At 40.5% G+C, this 26,791-nt stretch overlaps 3 protein-coding genes across 3 annotated transcripts; 1 reads left to right on the top strand and 2 right to left on the bottom strand.

Moving 5' to 3' along the window:
- Positions 1–1,863: 1,863 nt before the first annotated feature.
- LOC103172060 (extracellular calcium-sensing receptor-like) lies at positions 1,864–8,332 on the top strand. The gene is made up of 6 exons (XM_007884867.2): positions 1,864–2,003; positions 3,556–3,841; positions 4,336–5,145; positions 5,316–5,543; positions 6,113–6,236; positions 7,416–8,332. The coding sequence occupies exons 2-6, from the start codon at positions 3,590–3,592 to the stop codon at positions 8,330–8,332; spliced, it is 2,331 nt and encodes a 776-aa protein (XP_007883058.2). The 5' UTR covers positions 1,864–2,003; positions 3,556–3,589.
- A 1,456-nt stretch (positions 8,333–9,788) lies between these two features.
- On the bottom strand, positions 9,789–15,452 carry LOC103172528 (extracellular calcium-sensing receptor-like). Its single transcript, XM_007885281.2, has 5 exons — positions 15,165–15,452; positions 13,067–13,903; positions 12,647–12,874; positions 11,089–11,212; positions 9,789–10,702 (listed from the first exon to the last, which is right to left on the bottom strand). Exons 1-5 carry the CDS (start codon positions 15,423–15,425, stop codon positions 9,789–9,791), a joined length of 2,364 nt encoding a protein of 787 aa, XP_007883472.2. The 5' UTR covers positions 15,426–15,452.
- A 3,901-nt stretch (positions 15,453–19,353) lies between these two features.
- Positions 19,354–25,643, bottom strand: LOC103191467 (extracellular calcium-sensing receptor-like). The gene is made up of 6 exons (XM_007912454.2): positions 25,480–25,643; positions 23,883–24,174; positions 21,948–22,784; positions 21,259–21,486; positions 20,410–20,533; positions 19,354–20,249 (listed from the first exon to the last, which is right to left on the bottom strand). Exons 1-6 carry the CDS (start codon positions 25,641–25,643, stop codon positions 19,354–19,356), a joined length of 2,541 nt encoding a protein of 846 aa, XP_007910645.2.
- Positions 25,644–26,791: the final 1,148 nt, after the last annotated feature.

Here is a 26,791-nt window from a genome sequence, read left to right as displayed (position 1 = left end):
GAACAGAGTTGAGGAAACATTTCTTCGGTCAGAGGGCAGTGAATTTATGGAATTCACTACCCCAGAAGGCTGTAGATGGTCAGTCCTTGAACATCTTCAAGGCTGAGACTGATAGATTTTTTAAAAAACAGAGGGATTAGCGGATATGGGGACAGGGCAGGTAATTAGAGTTAGGTCAGAAGATCAGCCATGATCTTATCGAATGGCGGGGCACAGGCTCGAGGGGCCGAATGGCCTACTCCTGCTCCTAATTCTTATGTTCTTATGTTCTTATTCCTGGTACCATTCCAGTCAATCTCCTTTGCACCCTCTCCAATGCCTTGACATCCTTCCTAAAGTGTGGGGCCCAGAACTGAACGCAGTCACTCGCTGAGGCCTAACCAGTGTTTTATATAAAGGTTCATCATAACTTCCTGACTTGTGTATTCTAAGCCCCTATTTATAAAGCCTTGTATCCCGGATGCTTTTTTAACAGCTGTATCTACCTGTCCTGCCACATTCAAAGATTTCCTTATATGACCCCCAGGTCTCTCTGTTCCTTCACCCTCTTTAAGATTAGACCATCAGCTTATATTGCCTCTCCTCATTCTTCCTCCAAAAATGCATCACTTCACATTTCTCCACATTAAACTTAATCTGCCACGTGTCTGCCCATGTTACCAGTCTGTCTATGTTTACCGTCTGTTACTATCCTCCTCACTGTTTACTACTTTTCCAGTTTAGTATCATCTGCAAACTTGGAAATTGTACTCCCTGTACCTAAGTCCACGTCATTTATATAGATCACAAACAGCAGTGGTCCCAATACTGATCCCTGAGGGACACCATCGCACAGAAAGAAAAACAACCGTTCACCACTACTCTCTACTTTCTGTCTCCCAGTCAGTTCTGTATCCGCTGCCACTATCCCTTTAAGATTGAAGGCTTCTATTTTGCTTATAAGTCTCTTATGTGGCACTTTATCAAACGCTTTTTGAAAATCCATATAAACTACATCAACTGCACTACCTTCTTCCATTACTTCATCATAACCAGGTTTCTTAGCCATGATTTGCCTTGAACAAACCCATGTTGGCTGTCCTTTATTAACCCATATTTTTCTAAGTGAAAAGATATTTTGTCCCAGATTCTAGTCTCTAGAAGAAACTATAATGTAGTATAATGTTGTCATTATTACAGTATTTTACTCTTTTATTCAAACTTTTTTTTAAATCGGACAGTTTAGCCCAAACAATTGATCCAAATTGTTTATGTTTAATTCATACAATAATTGATCAACTATAAATTATCCCCTGATTAACTATAGTGAACAAGTAATATGTTAAATTAAGATCTTGTATTTGTGGGAAAGACATTTTAAAATGTACTTGATTTTGTGGATATTAAACCTTCAGTGAAATGTATCTACAAATCCTATACTAAAATGCCAAAAGGAATAATTTATCATTTCCCTTAAATTGATTCTGACATCAGTAAGAGTAAGAGTGCCTATACATTGGTTTTCTCTTAAACCAACTGTCTCAAAGCTACATGTCTACTGCATGGAAAATCCACACTGTTTGAATAGTTTAGTAACCTTCACCCCAACTCCTTGGTGAGCATGTACCAAGGGGAATTTTGCTCAGCAATAGCACTCTGTTTGGAGTCAAAGGATTTGATGATTAATTAATTATAATCAAAATGATTTGCCTTCGGCAGGGGGCCAACTGTACCTGTGTGTATATCTGCGTGTTCAGTGAAGTCCATCTTCACTTTCCTTGAGTAGCTTGGCTTTTCCAAAGGTTCACTATGCTTTGTTCACTCAGCTTCCACTTTACCTTCTTTTTGGTCAATTCTGTTCTTGTCAAACCTGACAACGTCTGTGAGCTTCTCGGAAAGTTTAATCTCCCTGCACTGGTTGCTGACAGTGACATAACCATTGGTGGGCTGTTCCCCATTCACTTCAGGGTGATTGAACCGAATCTTTCATTTCAAGCTGCCCCCGAATTGTCACGTTGTGAAGGGTGAGTTTTGTTTTCCGGTTTGTTAGTTGACATCCTGCACTATGGATGGTGAGGACTTGCACAGCATCATGGATTTGTTATAAACAAATATTCAAAAACAAAAAGTGTGTCAATTATCTGAGGCTGTGTAACATGGGATTAAACTCAGTTAGTTTACAAAAACAGAAGTGGCCGGGAACCCTCAGCAGGTCAGGCAGCATCTATGGAGGAAGAAAAAGGAGTCAACATTTCGGGTCCACGACCCTTTGTCAGAACATTGACTGACTTTCCTTTCCCCATAGATGCTGCCGGACCTGCTGAGGGTTCCCGGCCACTTCTGTTTTTGTTCCAGATTTCCAGCATCTGCAGTATTTTGCATTCAGTTAGTTTAGCTTGTGTTTGGCGAGCAAGTGTTTATAATATTGAAATGTTTACAACATAATTTGTGAAGTGAGGTTTTCTTTTAAACGTGAACACCTTCACAATGGATTTCAGCAAGAAAAAATATTTCTGGTGATATTTTAAGATAATTAAACACACTTTTTGGCATTGTTGTGTTATAAATAGTGAAGGAATTTGAATGTCTTCTGGGACAGGAAACCACTATAACTGAATGCCGTGTCTATTGGTTTTGCTGGTGTGAGAATGGGTTGTCAGTGTTTAGCAATGGCAACACACTGAATAGGCTGAATAGGTGTAGTTATTGCACAGCACAGCACAGATGGGAACTCTTGTAGGGAAACTTCTCAAGGTAACAACTGGGACACATTGCGTATATAAAAGTAACCATTCCAGTATAGTATAAAGGGTTCTAAGCATTGGTCTTCTAACAGTCAATTTAAAGAACTTCCAAACATTTTAAATAATTGTGTCGTTGACCTTTACATTTCGGTTCATTCAGATGGTGTTGAAATCCTTTGAAGGCTATACTGCTCTTCAAAAAGGGATTCGATTTGGAATTAGCTCTATCTGTAAATAACATCAATTATCCAGATCATCCAGATCAAAATATCCTATTTATTTTTCTGACATTAGGCAAAGTTTTTTATCCTAAACTCTTGTACACCTGGACACTTCAAGTTAACTTTCCTGAGCCAGTTTTGTGCAAATCCAAGTGGCTTCTGGTTGATACTTTTCACGCCATTTGTACCTGTATAATCCTCTTGGTTGTAGGTAAAATGAAAGGAAAGCTAAAAACTAGTTAGTGTAGAGTAGAGGTAGTGTTGCCTGAGTGTAGTGTTGCCTGAAAATCAATAGTTTTAGCCCAGAAGACCGTTTTCTCTTACATTTAATATCACTCGGAACTGTGGAAAATCTTACATTTAACCTTGGTGCTTGTTTCCAATAGCAGCGGAATAACTTCCTCCAAATTATGATTGAATTTCGGACCAGATATGATTTCCCAGTCACAAGTTATTCGGCTACATATCGAAATGGGCTTATTGAAGGTTCTATCTTTTATAATATGAGTTGCTATTACAGTACAGTAACTGTTACGGTGTATTTTTCTCCTGATGTGCAGCATTATGAATTTGCAAAAATCTAAGTACTGAAGTGAAATGGTTTTCAATAGTTTAAATTTCAGAGCATTCCGCTGGGTGCAAACCATGATCTTTACAATAGATGAAATAAACAGAGACCCTCGACTTCTGCCAAACATAACGCTGGGTTACAGGATCTTTGACTCTTGCGACACACACTTCCAGGCTCTGCGAGCTGCCCTAACCATCAACAATGGTCAGGAAACCTCGGTGGCTGATTATGACTGTGCTCCTTCAATGTATGCAGTCATTGGAGACTCGGGATCTACCCAGTCCATCGTGGTGACAAGGCTGCTTGGGCTATTCGGCATCCCGCTGGTACAGTATCGATTCATTATTCCAGAGCAATGTTTTTCTCTTATTTACTTTATAATAATAATAATCCTTATATTTGATATTGCGCCTTATCATAATACAATGCTCCAAATGGGCTCTAACCAGCATTTTATACAACTGTAACAGCACTTCCTTTCTCTTGTGTACCAGCCCCTTGTGATAAATGCCAACATTGCATGAGCCTTTTTGATTACCCTCTGACGTGTGCACCACTTTTTAAAGTTTTATGAACCCGATCACCTAGATTCCTTTGCTCATTAACTCCACTAACTTTCTCCATGAATAGTTCCTCCTAAATTCTCTCTTCACGAAGACAGTGTTTTTAGACCTATAAACTACATTACTCTTTCTAAATCATGGAATTCTGATGAGTAAATAGGAATAAACTGTCTGCCTCAAAGTTTCTTCTGTAACGTATTCACCAGTGCGAACTTTCTTAGGAAAGTTTAGAAAGTTGTTATTTGGTTTCTCTGCAGGTTAGTTACTTTTCTACTTGTGCCTGTTTGAGCGACAAGCAAGAATATCCAGCATTCCTCCGAACAGTGCCAAGTGATTATTATCAAGTCAGAGCTTTGGCTCAACTTGTGAAGTATTTTGGATGGACTTGGGTTGGAACAATTGCGGGCGATGATGACTATGGACATTATGGCATCCAAATGTTCAGTGAACAAGTTAAGACATTCGGAGTATGTATCGCTTTTTCTGAAATAATTCCAAAAATAAATTCCAAGAAAAAGGTGGTTGAGATAGTGGAGATGATTGAAAAATCTAGAGCAAAGGTTATACTTGTCTTCGCTGTTGAACAGGACATGGAACTAATTGTCAAAGAAGCAATACGACAAAATATTACTGGAGTCCAGTGGATAGCGAGTGAGGCGTGGGTGACATCCGCTCTGCTTTCGAGTCAAGACAATTCTATTTTGATAGGTACCCTGGGATTTGCACTTCGCAGGGCAGAAATATCAGGGCTTCAAGAATTTCTTCATAAGGTTCACCCTTTCAAAGCTCCTCAGAATCCCATTGTGACCGAGTTTTGGGAAACTTTATTTCACTGCTATTTGGGAAATGACACATCACAAAGCAAACCATCATGTACAGGATTAGAGGATTTAAAAACACATGAAAATATATATTCTGATGTATCGCAACTCAGAGTATCATACAGTGTGTACAAAGGAGTCTATGCTGTAGCTCATGCCCTTCACCATCTTTTTGCATGTCAACCTGGACAAGAACTCATTGTGAATGACACTTGTCCAAACACTGTAAATATTGAACCGTGGCAGGTAAGGAACCATTCATTGGATAACTCATTTGTGAAAAAAGATAGTGAATAAACAAATGTTTATTTCAATAACATTTATATAAAAACATGATGAAACTACATTGTTAAACAGAAATAGAGAAAGTGATTTCATACCTTTTTAACATCTGATTTTGATTTGTCTTCCCAAAGCTTTTGCATCACCTCAAGCGCATTAAATTCACTGATTCATTTGGAAATGAAATACTCTTTGATCCAAATGGAGATCCTATTCCATCTTATGACTTATTGAACTGGCAAAGGAAGGTGGACAGTTCTACTCAATATGAAACAGTGGGTCGATATGGGAGTGCTTTGGGTTCATATCATGAACTGCATGTATATGGACAAAGTATTGTTTGGAATAGTGGTAAGAAAAAGGTAATTTGATTTAGAAAAAAATATTACTTTTTGAAATTAATTTGGTTCACTATAGTCCAGAGGCCGTTAATGGGCCATGGTCTTAAACTCAGAAAGAGATGGTAAATAGAAAGTTTAGATGAACTAGTTCTTATATAAACTCTGCTGGTGACTCCAGTCTGCTCCCCAGGAGAAGACTAGGCATTCTTATTATTCAGATTATATGTAAAACATCAAACTCTTGTAACATCCGCTCTCGTAATATGTGTTACAGAACAACTTGCTAGTTCAGAATCCTAACCAAATTGCCCATGATTTAGAAGCATTTGGTACTTAAAAGATGGCTTCTATTTGAAATTAGATTTTACACCAGTGTATCCAAAGCAAATCTTACTCAGAAACTTGGAGCAAATGTGTTTTTGAGGCAATGAAATAAGACGCTTTTCTCTAACATATTATTTTCCTGAAATAGGAGCCCAATGACTGACAGCAAAAGCAAACAGGAGGAAATGTATTGTACCCAGCAGAATATTGTTTTGATGGGGAGTAACATTTATTTTGCAAAACTTTTTTTATTTTACATTTAACAGGTTCCACAGTCCCTGTGTAGTGTGAATTGTCTATCAGGAACAAGGAAAGCTGCGAGGGAAGGCCAGCCTATTTGCTGCTTTGACTGTATTCCATGTGCAGATGGGGAGATCAGTAACACAACAGGTAATGAAATAAATCCAATTGTCAGTTTAATCACTAAAAATGGTATTTCTCATATAAAATGAGATGTTGGCTAAAGCTTTACCAAGTCTTAACTCAATCATACTCCCTGAATACTCTCTTACATTTGAAAAATGACAAACAATAAAAATTACACTTGTAATCTCAAGATAAATCATGTTTAGCAATTAAACCGACATTTGATGTTTTAAAATGCCAATAATGCATCATTTTGTTAAAAAGAATAATAATAAAAATACTTGATTTGATTAGCGAGATATTTCAAAGCGCTTCACAGGATGTAATGTAAAATGCATTGTCTGTGTATTTTGTGGGAAACACACAGTAGTATCCCACAAACAGCCATGGAAATGGAAATAGTGCCATCCACCTGAAGGATGACACCTCAGACAATGCCACACCCCCCCAGGCTTGCGTGTCAGAGTTTTTGATTCCAAGTCTCGACGTGGGCTTGAACCAACAAGCTACCCACTGAGACAAGCTGACACACTGGATACTGTGAATTTCAACCATTAATATATTTTATTGCTCCAGAGATATTTAACATGAGAAGAAAGATTATTTAGCTTAAAATCTAAATCTTTACTGGCTTTGTGCCTGGAACTTGGCATCATCCATATTTATTAATAACCAAAGGTCAAATATATTTCCACTTACATGTTTATAATAATGATTGCATTTGATATAGCACCTTATCATATCATGAGATATCTCAAAGTGCTACATGTGATATACTGTACAGTTGATGGACTGTGATGGACTACCATCGGTGGTCGGGCCTTCAGCCTCTCAGCCCCCAGGCTCTGGAACTCCATCCCCCAGTGCCTTCGCCGCTTCCTCCCTTTCCTCCTTCAAGGCCGGTCTCAAAACCTTTCTCTTTGACCGTGCCTTCAGCTCCCCTCTCGACTCTCTTCCCCCTCCTCGCTCCCTCCCTTCCCTCCCCTCACCCTGACCATTTCCCCCCTCCTTGCTCCCTCCCTTCCCTCACCCTGACCATTTCCCCCCTGCTCGGGTCATGACCCAACTGTGCAGCGCCTTGGGACGTCCTCCTGACGTGAAAGGCGCTTTATAAATGGAATCTTGTTGTTGTTGTTGTTGTGTGTTTTGTGGGTGAAATGTAATTAGAATGTTCATTTTCTGCTCTTTGTTTCTCAATTTCAGATTCAGTGCAATGTATTAAATGTGATTTAGACTACTGGTCCAATTCACAGAACAACCAATGCATATTGAAGGAAATAGAGTTCCTTTCATTTGGAGATGCAATAGGAATCTCATTGGCAACAATTGCCTTATTGGGGACAGGGCTCACAATCACCATTGCAGCAGTTTTCACACATTACAGAACAACTCCAGTTGTAAGGGCAAATAATTCAGAATTAAGTTTCCTTATTTTGTTTTCACTGGCTTTGTGTTTTATGTGTTCACTTATTTTTATTGGTCAGCCTTCGGTCTGGTCCTGTAGTTTATGCAACACACTTTCTGGCGTTAGTTTTGCTCTCTGTGTTTCCTGTATTCTGGCAAAAACCATTGTGGTGTTAATGGCATTCAAAGCAACAGGTCCAAATACAAATACCATGAAATGGTTTGGACCAATGCAGCAAAGAGCGTTTATATTACTCTGCACGTGTATACAGATTTCAATATGTGTGTCATGGTTAATTACATCACCACCTTTACCCGTAAAAAATACAACATATCAAAGTGGAAAAATTATTCTGGAATGTGCTATTGGATCAGTAAAGGCCTTTGCAGTTGTATTAGGTTATGTATTTCTCTTATCTTCTTTGTGTTTAGTGCTGGCCTATTTTGCTCGCAAGCTACCTGATAATTTTAATGAAGCTAAGTTTATAACATTCAGCATGCTTATTTTCTTTGCAGTTTGGATAACATTCATCCCGGCTTATGTAAGCACCCCTGGAAAATATACAGTAGCGGTGGAAATATTTGCTATTTTGTCTTCAAGCTTTGGGCTTCTACTTTGCATTTTTGCTCCTAAATGTTACATTATTTTATTTAAACCAGAGAGAAATACTAAAAAGCACCTAATGGGTACAATGATCACTGACAAAACATCTTAGCGGTTCTTTTCTAGGCGCTTTAAGTCTATCTTGAAATACATTACAAAGAATTACAACAAATGTATAGCACAGAAACAGGCCACTCAGCCCAACTGGTCGCTGCTGGTGTTTATATTCAGCATGAATCTTCAGGACCTCGGTTTGAGTGCTGGCTGATATTGAACTCCTACAACACCGATATCACTTACAATAATCCCCCAAATAAAATTGGTCATTTGTTTCATGGTTGTGTGTGGAACATTACTGTGCACAATTGTGCTGCCACATTTGCCTAGGAACACAGTCAATCCACTTTACAGTAAATCCTGTGAAACACTTTGAGACATAGTTCCGATGTGATAAGGCACTATATCAAATACAAGGATTATTATTATATATGTACTTTATTGTTAAAATTGTATTATTGCATTAAAATTTGTCTGAATGTTTACATTACCTATTTAGGGCTTGTATTGTAATTGAAATTGCCCAGTTTAAAAGGTAGGGTTTTTATGATTCTTATGGCTTATGTTTCTGGAAGCGAAACACAAAAATATTTCTCAAATAGGGCATCCAATCCTCAGCAACCAAGAGATTGGACCAGCCAGATATAGACTAGACAGCTTCATTATTTTTCCTGCCAAAGTGAAATTCTTTGCATTTTTTTCTACATTAAACCCAATTTGCCATCTATCTGCCCATTCTGTTAACCTGTTTATGTCTTGCTGCATTCTTCTGCAATCCCCTGCACTGTTTACTATGCCCTCCAATTTTGTGTCACCTGCAAATATTGACACCACACCTTCTGTGTATATGATTAACAGTAGCAGTCCTAATAGGCATCTCCGGAACACCACTTCCTACCTCTCCCAGTGTCTGGTCAACAATCCCTCAAATAAAATTGGTCATGGCTGTTTGTAGTACACTGCAATTGGATGCTGTGTTTCGCTCACAAAATACGGTCTAAAAACCCTTTACAGTATATTCTGAGATGCGTTTTGAGATGTTTTGATGATGTGATAAGGCACTGTTTTAAATGTGAGGATTATTATTAAAATTGGCCACAGCATTCGGGATAAGGCTGAAAATGTAAACAGAACTCAACAATACAGAGGGAGAGGGAAAAATAGCAAGAAAATACATTTTTAAAAATACAAAGTTATGACAACCGTAGGATTCAATTTTCAGTCAAATATAATTCACTGCAGGAAACATTCAATGCAGGCCATGATATATGACATTTATTAACCCATTTTAATATACAGATAAAACAACATTGAACGATGTGAAAAGGTACTATATATTTTCAAGGTCTCCATTTCCCAACCAGTATGCTTCTCAGCTCACTGCAAAAAATATCATCGATATTTCTACTGTTGTTACAAGATAACACCACAAAACATTGATAGCAAAGGTTATTATTAAGGTTATAAAACATTTGTAACCATAACAAAGCCATGAAGGATGACTTTTCCAATCATCTTCTGTTTATTACTGGTTTACCCATCAGATGTTTCTTGGTGTTGTGTTCTGGCTTTAACAAGATAATGTAACATTTTGGAACAAAGATACAGAAAAGGAGACCAAAGCTTGAAGCCAATATGGCAAATATCTCCACAGCCACAGTGTATTTGCCAGGAGTGCTGACATATGCTGGTATAAACGTTACCCACACTGTAAAAAAGATCAGGATGCTGAAGGTTATATATTTAGCCTCATTGAACTGATCTGGTAACTTTCGAGCTAAGAAAGCTAAAATAAAACAAGTCCCGGCTAATAGCCCAATGTAACCCAACACACAGCAGAAGGCCACAGTGGAGCCCACATCACATTCAAGGATAATCTTTGCCTTGTGATACTTAAAGTTTTTGGCTGGGAATGGAGGTGATGTGGTCAACCATATTATACATAGAATCATTTGAATCAATGTAGTGATGAAGACAATTGACCTTTGCTGTGTGGCTCCAAACCATTTCATTACGTTACTGCCCGGCAGTGTTGCTCTGAACGCCATCAGCACCACTAGTGTTTTACCAAGAATACAGGAAATGCACAAAACAAAACTGATTCCAAACACAGTGTGGCACACCATACATGACCAAGCTGTTGGCTGTCCAATGAAGGCAATGGCGCACAGAAAACACAGGATTAATGATGTCAGTAGTAGGAAACTGAGTTCAGAATTGTTAGCCTTTACAATGGGAGTCTTTATGAAATATAAGAACACACATGCGACAGTCACTGTGATACAAGCCCCAGACAGTGAGATGACTGTGAGTGTTATCCCCATGGTGTCTTGGAAGGAGAGATATTCTGTGTCTTTCAGAATGCATTCTGTTCTTCTATCATTCGACCAGTGATGTACTGAGCATCTCAAGCATTCGACAGAATCTAAGGATGAAAAAATACATCATTAAAATCATAGAAATCATAGAATTATACTCCACAAAAGGAGACCATTCAGTCCATCGAGCCTCTGCTGGTCTTGGGAAAAGAGCTACCCAAATCAATCCCATTCCTCCATTCTCTCCCCATAGCCCTGCAAACTTGTTCTCCCCAGTATTAATCATATTTTTATATAGATTTTGAGCTGTTTTTTCTAATTATTGACTACAATAATTAGTCATCACAGCATTAGCCAATGTTGGCACAGCAGTGGTATTTTGGGTCCTGGACAGTCTTAACCTACACAAAAAACTGAGTTCGATTCATTCAGTTTTCTATCTTCCCATTCTCAGTTTGTGTTATGGCTTGATCTAAATCGAATCTAAACTAACCTGTTTGGTTACTGACCTCCCCATCGGCACAGACTATACAATCAAAGCAACAGATCGGCTGATCCTTTCGAGCCGCTTTTCTGCTTCCTGGAGGACAGCTTAGGCTGCACACTGAGATTGGCACCTGTGGGTAGAGAAACATTACATTTCATGTTATTACCACTCGAGCCCAAGAGTGCATTGTAGATGTTGAAAATAAAGATTTTTACGGATTGTAAGATATTTAGTTTTCCATCTTCTGAATATAATTATGTTCCACAAAAGAAAATATTGTCTCTTTAAATAAAAGTTCAGACTAGTAAAATGCCATGAATATATGATTAAATGTAAGATTTCTCTCCAATGGTTGAGGTGTCATTTATAACATGAGTTTCAGCAACATCAACAGAATTTCTCTGAGCTTTCTACAATTATTTACAAGCCACACAATAATAAAAGTAGTAAGAGAAGTTCTACCAAAATTTTAATTTGTGTAATAATGTGACAATTGCTCCAGAGCAAGTCTTCATTTACTCACTCCAATTAAATACAGCGTGAAGATTATTCCATTTTTTGTACCAACTATATATTTTTGAAATCTAATAGTGTACCAAATAGAAATGTTCTATTATTTGTAAGCATTTTCCCAGGGGATTTAGGTATGTGTAATATTTATGAGGGGGTTATGACAGGATTGCGGGACTTCTGTTTGCGGATGATATTATGCTGCTGGAAGATTCACCTGGGGACCATCTGAGCTGCATCTGCCATCTTGAACACTGAGCCAACTTGTGGGAGATGGTGGTGGGCGCCTCAAGTGCATAATCATGGTTCTGCACAGCCCAAAAGAAGATGTCGAGGGTATCCATTGAAAGATACAAGGGGTATCAGTCCTAATTATTGATTCTTATCAGTACCTCAGAGTCGTGGTGGACACCAACTTCAGCCTGGACACTGTCCTGAGGGATTGCGCTGAGAAGGGGTGAAGGGCACTCTGGTCATGCTTGTCCCTATTCAAGGACAGCAAGGTAATAATAATAATCCTTATATTGCATTTGATATAGCGCTTTTCACATCGGGAGGACGTCCCAAAGCGCTTCACAGAACACACTGTAAAGTGAATTGACTGTATATTTGTGGGCGAACGCGGCAGCCAATTGCGCACAGCAATGTCTCACAAACAGTCGTAGATTGAAATGACCAATTTATTATTGTTTGGGGTTTTGGAGGGATTATTATTAGGTGTATGGAGTAAGGAAACTTGCCCAAGGTTTCGCCCTCTGCCTGGAATTGAACTCAGGTCTCTCGCTTGCAAAGCGAGTGCTCTAACCACTGAGCTACAGGACTCCAAGGTCCCAATGCAGGTCAAGCTTGCGGCACATAAGACCTATTTGAATATTTCCTTATTTTTTTCCAACTGTAAAGCACAATTTATGAATAAAATACTTGCATAATACAGACACAAAAGACAATGTGAAGTACGTTGATGTTCCATTTGGGCAATAAAGGGAGCAAATTGTATTCCACTTTTTTTTAGACAAGAGCAATTTTAGAAATAGTTGTAAAATTGTAGTCTTACATTATTTTGTCTTCCATTCCAATAGATAGTACTTTCATCCAATACTAGTTCTTCCCCTGGAAGCAATGCTGCATCATAATACCCAACTTTAACAAAGTCTACAGAACCATTAGCTGTCCTTTGCCAGTTGATGAGATCATACGAAGCGATGGGATCTCCATAGTCATCAAAGGCGATGTCTTCTCCAAACCCATTGGTAAACCTCACCTCCTTGAGGTAGTGCAGAAGCTTCAGAAAAATGAATTGGGAAATGCCTCATGATTGAGAATAGTTTGGGAGTCTAATTTGTGATAAAGAGCCAACTAAAACGTACCTTTTTACTTCAGAACTACATTCGTCGGTAATTTAAGGTGCAATCTTTTGGACATCTCATGTGTTACATTCATATCGATCAAATGGTAAAGATCAAATGCCTCTTACCTGCCAAGGCAAAATGGTGAATTTTTGGCCACATGTGTTATCGGTAAATGGATCTTTTTCAAGTTCACATGACAGCAAATTATGAAGTGCGTAGGCTGCGGCATAGACAGCTTTATACACATTGTATGAAACTCTTAACTGGGAGACATCGGTGTATATGTTCTCAATTGTCTCCAAGTTCTCCAGTCCTGTGCACGGCCCATAAGGAGATAAGGATGTATTCTGTTCCAACAATCCAATCCTTGTTTCCAATTCACACCCAAATACTTCTTGCCAGAGTTCCCTCACAAACGGATTATCTGGCGCTGTGGAAGGATGGAGTTTGACAAGGAATTCTCTCAGCCCGGGAATTTCTGCTTTGCGAATTCCGAAACCTATTGTTCCAGACAGTAACTCCTGAGTTTCCTCTGTCCATAACAAGGATGACGTCACCCAGGCTTCGCTTGCTATCAGCTGTATGTCAGTAATGTTCTGCTCTTTCAATCCCTCAATCACGACCAGAGTGTCACTCTCCCCGCAGAACAACACCATTACTCTGGCCGAGGATGTCCCAATGGTATTTACAATCTGCTGGATCATATCTCTGGTCCGAACCGGAGGGATGAATTCAATGTAGGCAATGCAGACATTGGAGTTTGTGACTTCCTCAATAAAAGATTGAATGCCAAATTGGCCATAGTCACTGTCAGCGGCCACAACCCCGACCCAAGTCCATTGGAAACGTTGGACTAGACTGACCAATGCTTTGACTTGAACAGCGTCGCTGGGAACCGTCCTGAGAAACGTGGGAAACTCTCGCTTGTCGCTAAGACATGCGCAGGTCGCAAAATAACTCACCTGTAGAGAATTGACAATACATGTTTTTCATGAAAAAAATGGCAAAATACACTATTCTATCACCCAGATTTAAGAGTAAGTTATGGCTGTTTTGTGATTCCTGCAGGTTAATAACAACAATAGTAACAACAAATTGTAAATTAACATTTATATACTGCAGCACCTTTCATGTCCGGACATCCTAAGGCTAATAATTATATTGGAACCCATTAATAATAATAATCCTTGCATTTGATATAGCACCTTATCACATCATTAAGACATCTCAAAGAACTTCACAGAATATACTGTAAATTGAATTGACTGTATATTTTGTGGGTGAAACTCAACAGCGCACAGCAGTGTCCCCACAAACAGTCCTGGATTGAGTGACAACATTTTTTTTTGAAGGCAATTAAAATCAATACAGTACAAGATTCCAGTTGAATGTCAGTCTCTCTCTGCACCTTGTTCATTCAGCCACAAATGTGCACCAAGTGTACGGTAGCCTGGTGTCCAGCCTGGTGGCCTCACATCTTAAACTGAACAACTAAACGCCTCTGACACACAAACAGGTCGTGTCACTGAGATAGCAATTTCGAGGAGGCGAGGCCAGGAGATTTCAGCTCACGTTTTCAGGTGTGGTCATTGCCCGCTGGTGAATAATTGTGTTCAGCTGTCAGTTTGACTTCAAACGTCTTCCATCAAATGTAAATTAAAATGTGCTTAATTAAATTTTAATGTTACTTGTATTTGATACATTGCCTTATCACATCTTTAAAATGTCTCAAAGCGCTTCACAGAATAATTATAATCATTGCATTTGATATAGCACCTTATCATGTTTTTGAGACGTCTCAAAGCACTTCAAAGAGTATACTGTAAAGTGAATTGACTGTATATTTTGTGGGCGAAATGTGGCAGCCAATTGTGCGCAGCAGCGTCCCACAAACATGGATTGCGTGGCCAATGTATTATTATTTTTAAGGAATTATTACCCTTGGAAAAGCAATCTGCCAATTGACTAACAATCAGGTTCCTACTTACTCCTAGGTAAACAGAGGCGTGTGAGTAAGGAAACCTGCCCAACATTTCGCCCTGCCGGGAATCGAATCCAGGTCTGTCATTTGCGAGGTAAGTGCTTTATCTACTGAGCTATAGGAATATACAGTAAAGTAAATTGACTGTATATTTTGTGGGCAAATTGCATAATTACATTTTAGGAATAAACATGTATGGCTTTATTCAAATAATCACAGCAACTTCATTAATTTGCTCTTACCAAGGGAATCCCAAAAAGGCCCACAATGCGGGATACAGCAGCGGAGTGGGATGACCCGGCATCCCCGATGATAAGAGGCACAGACGGGGATCTGTCACACTGGTGACCCAAAGGAGCCTTTTCCTCATCTTGGTTAAGGAATTGGAGAGTGCATTTCAGCGCTTCTGATGATGTGTCGCAGCTGTCCATAACCCTGTAACCCAAGGTTGTGTTGGGAAGCAGAGCTGGATTCCTGTTAATTTCCTCTATTGTAAAGATCATTGTCTGAACCCAGCGGAGTCCTCTCAGGTTGAACCTAGCACACACACACAAACACACACACGTATGGTTGTAGGATTTATATAGAGATTCCTCTTATTGAAGTAAATCCCAATTATCCCACAACGCTGCTTGTCATCTATGGTTCTGCTCCCTTTTACTGTTGGGGATGTTAGAATATTAAATCTTGAGTGAAGCTGTGAAAACAGAATTAGGTGCAGTGTGTAACTGGTCCCGTATTACCTCAGCCAGTATTACGCACCAATACACTTTGCAAAACCTCCACTTGCTAGGCTTATCTGCGGCTCAGTCAGTGAAGCCCACTGTCAGCTGTTAAAGTGAGTCACATACACACAGCCTCCAAGCTGAGCTCAGACAAGAAAGCAATAGGGGGTGTCAGCAGCAATGGACTACTGAGAAAATCAGACAGGATTTGTCCAACAACACTGCGTGAGGCATACTGGGAGGGGAGGTGAGGAACTCTTTCCCCACCCCATCATCTCTATTGTTAATGGAGCCTCATTGTCTAAGATCAGACATGACAGATAATAATAATAATTCTTGCATTTGATATAGCTCTTTATCACGTCGATGAACTTCTCAAAGCCCTTCACAGAATATTTTCTGATGATCACTTAGGCCAGGTTCTATAGGTTTTCAGCATCTGGGAAACCCAAGCCAACATGAGGTAACACCAGAGGAAAGAGGCATTGCAAATCAGCTGCTTTTAATGTAGTAAGTAATGTCACTATGTTATAACTCACTCTTGGCAACGCTTCTCTTCAGGTTTAGAATGTAACGAGGTGTTCCGCTGAGCTGTTCTGAAATGCACAATAAATAACCCACCCAGAACTACATCTCCGGACTTGAACAAACCACGGGTGTTAAAATTGTCCTGAAGTTTACAAGTCACGTCCCCTCCAGCCACCCTGGAAACAGTCTGGATCAGAAGCCAAAACCACAGAATCCCATGGAGCAGCATATTAACGTGTTGCTCACCTCTGGGAGCGATGCTGTATAGCTCTCACCCCGAACGTTAGTGATATATAAACACGGCCAAATGCACGTGGGAAATTAGCAAAAGGATCTTTTTTATGAATGACAACCCAGCGGGAGTCAATGAACCAGTTGCACTACACTTATGAGCAATAAATTAATTGGAGTGGGAAATGTCACCTGTCTCAAGCCTGTTAATTTCCAATGAGGTTGTGATGTCATGTAAAGTTATCTTGAGCTCAACCGGATTAAGTTTAATTTCCTAAAGGAAACTCATCAATAATGTGCAAACAATTCTCCTGAGCAACGTTATTAATGGACTGTAAAGCTCAACATTTTAAAGGAAAAAGGGTATTTAATATTTGTGCTTATGTTGCCAATATGAGTTGGCAAAAGCTGAGACTTTCAAGTGACATGTGTAACTTGATAAGTTTCAAGAAAAAGTACATTCAAAATGTTTATTTATATTAGTAATCCTTCTTCACAAATAAATAATTATTTGTTTAGAAAGTCCGACTGCATTAATTTGTTGAGGTTAGGATTCTGTCTTCAAATATATTATCTAGCACAATTCTAGGGATAAATAAGGATAAACATGTAATTGTATTTATTTTGCACAACATAAGAATCTCAGTACAGGACAGGAAGATAAAGCTGTTAAAAAAGCATCCGGGATACAAGGCTTTATAAATAGGGGCAAAGAATACACAAGTCAGGAAGTTATGATGAACCTTTATATAAAACACTGGTTAGGCCTCAGCGAGAAACTGCGTTCAGTTCTGGGCCCCACACTTTTGGAAGGATGTCAAGGCATTGGAGAGGGTGCAAAGGAGATTGACCGGAATGGTACTCAGGAATGAGGGACTTCGGTGATCAGGAGAGGCTGCAGAAGCTGGGATTATTCTCCATGGAGCAGAGGAGGTTAAGAGGAGACTTAATAGAAATTTTCAAAATGATGAGGGGATTCGATAGGGTGAACAAGGAGGAACTATTTCCACTGGCGGGTGAGTCGGTAACCCGAGGACACCCATTTAAAATAGTTGTTAAAAGAAACAGTGGAAAGGTGAAGAGAATTTTTTTCACACAGCGAGTTGCCCTGGTCAAAGTGACAAATGACATTCTGCCCTCTGCCTCCTCCCTCCTTGACCTCTCGGCTGCTTTTGACACTGTCGACCACTCTATCCTCAGACACCGCCTCTCCTCTCACCTCAGCCCTGTCCTTGATTGGTTCAGATCGTACCTCTCACACCACTTGCACTTCATCTCCTCCTCAAATGGCTTCTCTTCCAGCCCCCCCCCCCCCTCAGGGCTCTGTCCTCGGTCCCCTACTCTTCAACATCTATATGCTATCCCTTGGTGACATCATCCGCAGACATGGGGTCAACTTCCACACGTACGGGGATAACACCCAACTCTACCTCTCTGCCTCCCCCATTGACTCAAGGACCCACTGCTGTCCTGACAGACAGTCTGTGAGACATCAAGTCCTCAATGAGAGCTAACTTTCTTCAGTCGAACGTCAACAAGACCGAGGTTCTCCTGATTGGCTCCCGTCAGTGCCTCCTCACATCAGGCCATCCATGGTTGCACACTCCACCTTGCTAAGCCAGTCCAGAACCTTAGGGTCTTGTTCGACCTGCAACTATCCTTTCTACCCCACATTCGCGCCATGACCTGCTCTGCCTTCTCCCACCTCCGCAACATTGCCCGCTCCGACACTGTCTCACACCACAGGCCGCCAAAACCCTCACACACACCTTCATTACATCGAGGCTCGACTATGCAAACTCATCGCTTATCGGCCTCTTCAACCCCTTCCTCCACAGGCTGCAGATCATCCAGAACTCTGCAGCCCGTGTCCTCTCCTGCACTAGGCTCCGTGACCCTGTCACCCCCATCCTCACCCGACTCCACTGGCTTCGCATCACACAAAGGATACAGTTCAAGATCCTGGTCCTCATCTTCAAAGCCCTCCATGGTCTTGCTCCCCCCTACCTCTGTGACCTCCCAATTCCTTACCATTCTGTTCGCTCCCTCCACTCAGCGGGCTCCAGCATGCTTCACGTCCCCCTCCTTGCTCGCCCTATTATTGGTGGGTGGGCCTTCTGCCACTCTGCCACCACCCTCTGGAACTCCATCCTACAGTCCCTCCACCTCACCCCCTCCCTTGCCTCCTTCAAGACCCATCTCAAGACCCTCCTCTTTGACCATGCTTTCCATCTCCCTGCTTCACCCACTGCTCTCCACCTTCCCCCACCCTGAACCCCAGCTCGGGTCCATAACTCTGTCTGCCCAGCACCTTGGGATGTCCTCCCGACGTGAAAGGCCCTTTAAAAATGTAATTTTGTTGTTGTTGTTGTACAAACATGATCTTATCTTATCTTATATCTTATCAAGTCTCTGGAAAGAGATTTCCCCTATCCCACTGATGCAGATTTCTTCACAAAAGCTGTTTTGGAATCCACAGAGATACTTGCACAAAGCACAAAGCAACCAGCTGGCATCACAGGTATGTGCAAATATCCAAAAGAGTAAACGTTAGCCAGCACCATCTCAGGCTCCATGGACGAATGATGTCCTTCTACCCTGTGAGTTCAATGATTCTTGGATCTTTTATGTGATGTCATAAAGGTTCTAAATATACACTCCTCATTTTCAAAGATGTATTTTGTCATGATTTACCACAAAATGTTCCTTGATATTTTCTTCTGGTTTCAAGAAGATAATGTATCCTGTGATGTATGTTGATCCACTACAATGAGGTTATACGTGGGATTTATCAGCATTGTATGGAAATGATCCAGCCCTACAATCCTGAAATAGCAGAAGATGATTGCTTTGTGGAATAAATGAAAAATGAAAAAATCCTTTGACAAGATCACGTACACTTAATTGTTCGTCATGTAAATTTTATTTTAGTCAATTCAGTCTGTAACTATTTACCCATCAGATGTTTCTTGGTGTTGTGTTCTGGCTTTAACAAGATAATGTAACATTTTGGAGCAAAGATACAGAAAAGGAGACCAAAGCTTGAAGCCAATATGGCAAATATCTCCACAGCCACAGTGTATTTGCCAGGAGTGCTGACATATGCTGGTATAAACGTTACCCACACTGTAAAAAAGATCAGGATGCTGAAGGTTATATATTTAGCCTCATTGAACTGATCTGGTAACTTTCGAGCTAAGAAAGCTAAAATAAAACAAGTCCCGGCTAATAGCCCAATGTAACCCAACACACAGCAGAAGGCCACAGTGGAGCCCACATCACATTCAAGGATAATCGTTGCCTTGTGATACTTAAAGTTTTTGGCTGGGAATGGAGGTGATGTGGTCAACCATATTATACATAGAATCATTTGAATCAATGTAGTGATGAAGACAATTGACCTTTGCTGTGTGGCTCCAAACCATTTCATTACGTTACTGCCCGGCAGTGTTGCTCTGAACGCCATCAGCACCACTAGTGTTTTACCAAGAATACAGGAAATGCACAAAACAAAACTGACTCCAAACACAGTGTGGCACACCATACATGACCAAGCTGTTGGCTGTCCAATGAAGGCAATGGCGCACAGAAAACACAGGATTAATGATGTCAGTAGTAGGAAACTGAGTTCAGAATTGTTAGCCTTTACAATGGGAGTCTTTATGAAATATAAGAACACACATGCGACAGTCACTGTGATACAAGCCCCAGACAGTGAGATGACCGTGAGTGTTATCCCCATGGTGTCTTGGAAGGAGAGGAACTCAATTTCTTTTGGTACACACTCATCATTTTGGCCATTAGACCAAGATTCCACAGGACATTTGATGCATTCTGTAGCATCTGTAAAAGAAATAGAAAGGAAGAAAGTGTTTGCATCTCACAAACCAAACTTAGGACACAATTGTCCCGCTTTAATGTAATGCAGAAGAATTCTCCCATTATTCATCCTGCCCTCTCGGGGTCTGTTGCTTTTGATCTGAGTAGTGATCCGTACAAATACCTGTTTGGTTACTGATCTCCCCATCAGCACATGGTAAACAATCGAAGCAGCAGATCGGCTGACCTTCTTGCAAGGCTTTCCTGGTACCAGGCACGCAGCTCTGGCTGCACGCTGACACTGGCACCTGCAGAGAAAGACATCTGCATTTTAACTGAATTCTATGTGAATAGTATCAATAATAAGCCTTGGATTTCATATAAGGCATTTCATTTCAAGAGGACGTCTTCAAAGTGCTTGACCGGATTTACAGTAATGTGCAGTGACCGTGGATCTTGTAGGTGACTAATTGGCATTCTCTACGACAGGAGATATTTGTTGAATAGGTTTAAACATTTACAAGATTTGCAGGAGTGTTTCACCTATATAAAATGCATTGATTCTAGTGAAATCCTTTCCTTGATGCACTTTACAGCAATGTTTGCATCATAAACTAATAATTTTCTGCCATGCAATGTAGACTAGTTTCTCTGTGAATCCACTTTTGAGAGGGAGCATGAAATTCATGAACACTCTGGCCACAAAATCGGCCTGCTGTATTTGCTTATCATGTCTTTGAAGTGTGTACTTTATTCATATTGTTTTGAACTGATTAAAATAAGTTTGGGAATATGCAAAGTTCACTTCTATTTTTATCCAACCTTAGCCAATTACAAGTCTAGTTTAATGTGCTTTGATTCTTTATATTATAAAATCGAGACAAATATCAGGACTGAAATAAGGCCAATAAACTCCTGAAAATAAAAGTTATAACTGGATAAATAGGCTACAACTTTATCAGGTCATTGTCACTTTTCTCAATACAGGACGATAGAGTGGATCTGATTATGTGATATGCTAAAATGGGCTTACAGTGTTTCCTGTCCCATGGCATGTAACTCTTCCTTCATCCAATACTAGTTCTTCTCCAGGTGACAACGATGCATCATAATAACCCACTTTCACCAGTTGAAGGGAGCCATCCTCACTTCTCTGCCAATTGATGAGATCATATGAAGCGATGGGATCTCCATATTCATCAAAGGCAATGTCTTCTCCAAACTGATTGGTAAAGCTGACTTCCTTTAGGTAGTGTAGCAGCTAGAAAAAACAATAAGATTATAACGGAATGAATTCTAAAATCCTCAGAAATTTTGAGACCTTTAAGGTTACATTTTCTCTTTTACTCAGACAGTTGTTCCTTTCTTACACAGAGAGTTGTTACAGACTGGAATGCACTCTGCAGGAAATGGTGACGGAAACAGATTCGATAATAGCTTTCAAAAGGGAATTGGATAGTTACTTGAAAAGGAAAAATTTACAGGGCAATGGGTAAAGAGTGGAGGAGTAGAACTAGTTATTAGCTTTTTCAAAGAGCCAATGCAGGCATGATAGGCCAAATGGCCTCCTTCTATGCTGTAAGAATCTATGATTCTATGATATACAACATGCATGATCATTACATTTATGTTCAAATCATTCATTTCAGTCATTCAAAAACAAAAATTTGGTCGATTTATTTTGGCAAGGAGGATAAGGATAAACAGTATTTGTGGCCTTACCTGCCATGGCTCAATGTGTGACTTTCGGCCACAAGTTTTGTTAGCAAATGGGCCTTTCCCATCTTCACACAACAGCAAGTTATGAAGAGCGTGAGCAATAGCGTACACAGCTTTGTAAACGTTATATGAGACTCGTAACTGGGACACGTCAGTGTATATAGTCTCAGTGTTCTCCAAACTCTCTGACCCTGTGCATTGTGTGTATAAAGACATTGACTCACTTTGACCTGGGCTGAGAGCTAAGATATTTACACTGCAGCCAAACACTTCCTCCCAGAGTTCTTCCACAAACGGGTTGTCTGATGCTGTAGAAGGATGGAGTGTGACAAGGAATTCTCTTAGCCCTGGAATTTCCGCTTTGCGAATCCCAAAACCCAATGTTCCAAACAATATCTCATCAGTTTCTTCTGTCCACAAGTGAAATGATGTGATCCAAGCCTCGCTGGCAATCAGCTGGATGTCACTGATATTCTGCAGTCTGAGTTCTTTCACCAAAAGAGGTGTCTCGACCTCACCACAGAAAATGATGACTACTTTGGCAGTGGATGTCTTAATGGTGTTTACCACCTCGAGAATTCTCTCCTCAGTACGAGTGGCAGAGATGAATTCAATGAAAGAAATGCAGATGTCAGAGCGAGCCACCTCTTGAATGAAAGACATCATGCCAAAGCGACCATAATCGTTATCTTCGGCCACAGCTCCCACCCATGTCCATCTGAAATGTTGGAGGAGTCTGACTATGGCTTTGATTTGCACAGCATCACTAGGGATGGTCCTGAAGAATGTGGGGAACTCACCCTTATTGCTCAGACATGTGCAGGAAGCATAGTAACTGACCTGTAAAGCAAAAGGGCATCATAACTTATTGGATAATTGGGGACATTCTCCCACCATGAAAGATACTATACAAATGTAATTTTTTGTTGTTTGTTGTTGGTACAGACCAAAATCCATAAAATATACCATCATCAAATGACTGTGTTATCCTCATAAACAGCTGCTAGGCCAACATAACATACTTATTGTTATTTCCTATTCCGACTCTGAGCCAGGGATGTGGGGAGCATAATCACAGTCGAAGAGGAAGGTTTTCAGGTGGGACTTGAAAAAGGGGATAGAGTGGGCAAGGCGGAGGGATTGAGGGAGAGTGTTCCAGAGTTTTGGGGAATAGTGGTTGAAAGTGCAACTTCTGATGGTGGGGCGGAGGGTGTGAGGGACGAGCAGGCAGCCAGTGCCAGTCGACCAGAGGTACTGCATAGTGTATTGGGGAGTGAGGAGTTTGGAGAGGGAGGGAAGTGCCAGAGAGTGAAGGGATTTGAACACGAGAGTGAGGATCTTGAAATCGATCTGTTTGGTGATGGGGAGCCAGTGGAGCCTGGGGCAGCGCTGGGGAGATGTGTGTACGGAGCTTGGTCGGGGTCAGTATGTGGGCAGCAGTCTGAATGAGCTGATCGTTTGAATAGTCGAGCTGGGGAGACTGGCGAGGAGAGCGTTGGAATAATCCAGGCGGGAGGTGACAAACGCATGCACGAGGGTTTTGGCTACATTTGGGGCAAGGTACTGTTGGAGGCAGGCAATGTGGCGGAGGCAGTCTTGGTCAGGGACCGTGAGAAGGAAGGATAGCTGGGGGTCGAACCAGATGTCTAGATTGCGCACTGGTTCAGTGAGTCTGAGTATTCACATCAAAGCGTTTCAAAGCGGTTGGCAAGTAAGTCCTGTTAAACTCATTGACTTACCACAAGTTCTCACCCAACGGACTAAACTTGCAGAATTCCTACAGCTAATGAGTCAAACTGACTCTATTAATGGGTTTGATATATATTTTTTCCAGTACTGTAGATGTAAATCACCCTTGCGTATCAATAATAATGATACAAATACATTGATGTTACAATACAGTATTTATATCATTAAACTAAATGAAGCCAATCTTACCAAACCAATGCCGAATGGAGATACAATTCTAGAAACTGCCACAGACTGTGATGATCCTCCATCTCCCACAATGATTGGTATCGATGGAAACCCACCACAACTGGGATTGGAAATGATATCTTGTTCGTCATTGAGCAGTTTAAGGGCTTCTTTCAAGCCTTCGGAAGCTATGTCGCAACTATCCAGGATCTTGTAACCTAGAGTTACATTAGGAAGCAACTCCAGGCTGCGGTTTATCTCTCCTATTGCAAAGATCATAGTTTGCATCCAGCGCAGTCCTCTTTGGTTGAACCTGTGCCACATGTGTAGATACAATGAAAACTATTGACTTTTTACAAAATGTCTGCCAAGCCATTTTTACCAGTTGTAAACAGTCACCATAAAATGGAGGATACAATGTTTAGTTTCTGTGATTCCCATGAGGATTCCCATGATTTGGATCAGTAATACAATACATATACACAGGGTATTGGAAAATAATTAGACTCAGTTACATAGCCATACAACAACTTTGCATTATATTGAGCAGCTCTTCTCTCACGCTAGAACAAATCTATTTTGTCCATCAATATTTCCCCAATGTTAGCATTCCTGGCCATGGCACTGACTCACTACAAAAAGACGTTTAATCTTTGTTTTCTTTAACTTTGCAGAAGTGTCTCCTCTGAGTCGTTTTAACCGCAGGAAGAGGGCCTTACCTCCTACCAAGTGGATAGTTTTAGAAATGGGAACCATTCTGTTGATGAAAGGTTAGGGGGTAAGTGGATCCCAACATTCAACCCCCAAACATCTGGTTTCAGGTGGAATCACTTTCTGGATTGTGTGGTTCTTATGATACCAAGTCACATAATACGAAAACATGTACATTTATATATTGCACATATACAAGTATAAGTTATGTGAGTAAACACTTTGTCAGTCACTAAGTAAACAAACAGAGTGACATTCATAGTATTGTTTACAAAGATTTTTATTTATTTTAGTTGTGTTGGAGAGGTCCAAGTGATTCTGATAATGTTGCAAAAGTGTGTGAGCCTTCTCGTTGTAGCTGGGAATGTGGAATAACTGGAGATTGTTGCCCGGAATTTCAATGATCTTTACAGTGAAGAGGTACCCTGTACACATCACTCACTTGATCCATTCAAAGTTGCTCTAGCGATTCAAGATCTGTAATTAGTTCGCTTTCAAATGCTGAGTAAAACAGGGAAATCTCAGAGCCAAACATTATGTAAAGAGAAATAGCCATATTTATATAAAACAGTCAGTGCAACATAAATTGGAAATGTATTTTTAAACATTTATCAAACGTGATATCTACTCTACCTGCCTTCCTCCCTCACCCAGGGTTATGTCTATGCACTCGGCACTTTCTTCACCAATACCACTCCTTTTACCATCACAAACATGATCTGGAATGATTTTAACGCTGTTTTTAAGGTGCCAAAGATACTATTATTATGTCCATTAGACCACAAAATATAGTCAATTCACTTTGAGATGTCTCGAAGACTTGACAAGGCGCTATATCAAATGCAAGGATTAGTAATATTATTGATGCTCCATCCTATACCATCTTGTTCCAAACAGTGTTACTTACTCCAGGCATGGAATCAGCTGTGGTTCAGAGTGAAATGAATTATAGTCCGGAGCTGTCCTGAGATGGATTCCAAATAAACCCCCCAGAATCAAGTCACCATCTTCAAACGCTCCAGGACTGAATTTTTCCCAAAGTTTACAGACAGGATCAGCTGTTGCAGTCATGCACCTGCTGCAGTGTAACAGCAAAGTAGCCCAAATAAACCCAAGTCTCATGGTGAAAGTGTGAACACTTTCTCAAGATCACTTTAAAGAATGTCTTTGTTTAAGGTGTTATATATGGTGATAAACGCATCTCACGAGAATAGCACAAACCATCTCACTTGCTTTTAGACCATTTATATTGCGAGGGCGAAAGTCAGGTGATAAGCCTGTGTCTGGCACCTGACACAAGAAACTCTATGTGATTGCATTGACTTCCCTCGGGCTAATTACCTCAAATAATTAATACAATGTGGAGAAGATTCTAGTTTGTTGCTTGAGTTACTTTTGATGAGATATTGGCTGAGATATCATGTGCAGAACCTTTGTGTCTCAGAGGAATTAGGTTTTATACACAACATTGACAATTATCAATTTAGAGAATGTGAGTAAAACACAGGACCCATCATTCAGCAGAGTTGCGAGTCTTCAAAAATCAAATACAAATTAAAGGTAAAAGCCTCATACTGACTTCTATTTATGTCACATATATATATTGTTCCCACAACAATTTCATTGTGTGTTGGCCAGTGTCTCTCTGTGTCTCACTGTCTTTCTGTAGCCAGAGTCTTACTGTAGGCTAATTACTCACTTGAGAACATACAAGATTACAGTGATTGTGTTATGGGAATAATATACAATGTTTCAGGACTAGAAGTGTGTTTTAATGTAATTAATCTTTAGTTGATCATTTTGTTTTGGTCAGCCGGAAGCCCATTACCATGCTTAAGAGTAACCATACCAAACTGAGAGCTCAATGAATCTTCCCTACACGTGGAAATTTCAGGGATATTTATTGGAATGGAATGTGCATGCTCTCGTTGGTGGAATATTCCTGCTTATTTAATTCTGGAGAATATTAGGCTCAGGTTGGCAAGAGCCAAGGCTTGGGGCCCCCGAGAGTGTTCGTTGGGGTAACTGCTGGAGTCTAACCATCGGCTTTGCTTGCCATTGAAAGCACATTCTGGCAAGCTTTCCCATTGCTTATCCACCTAGGACCAGCTTACCTGTTAGTGCTTTGGCTTGCAGTGTTAATGGGAAGTGACTGCCCCCACCCCACCATGACTGGTCTGCCCTTCCAAGTTGTGCCGTGAGCTAGACTGGGTTGTGTT

The sequence above is a fragment of the Callorhinchus milii genome, unplaced genomic scaffold (genome assembly GCF_018977255.1).
Source record: "Callorhinchus milii isolate IMCB2004 unplaced genomic scaffold, IMCB_Cmil_1.0 Scaffold11, whole genome shotgun sequence".
In the NCBI taxonomy this organism is placed as follows: Eukaryota; Metazoa; Chordata; class Chondrichthyes; order Chimaeriformes; family Callorhinchidae; genus Callorhinchus; species Callorhinchus milii.
The sequence above is the reverse complement of the archived record's forward strand: the minus strand, read 5'-3'. Positions and strand labels throughout refer to the sequence as shown.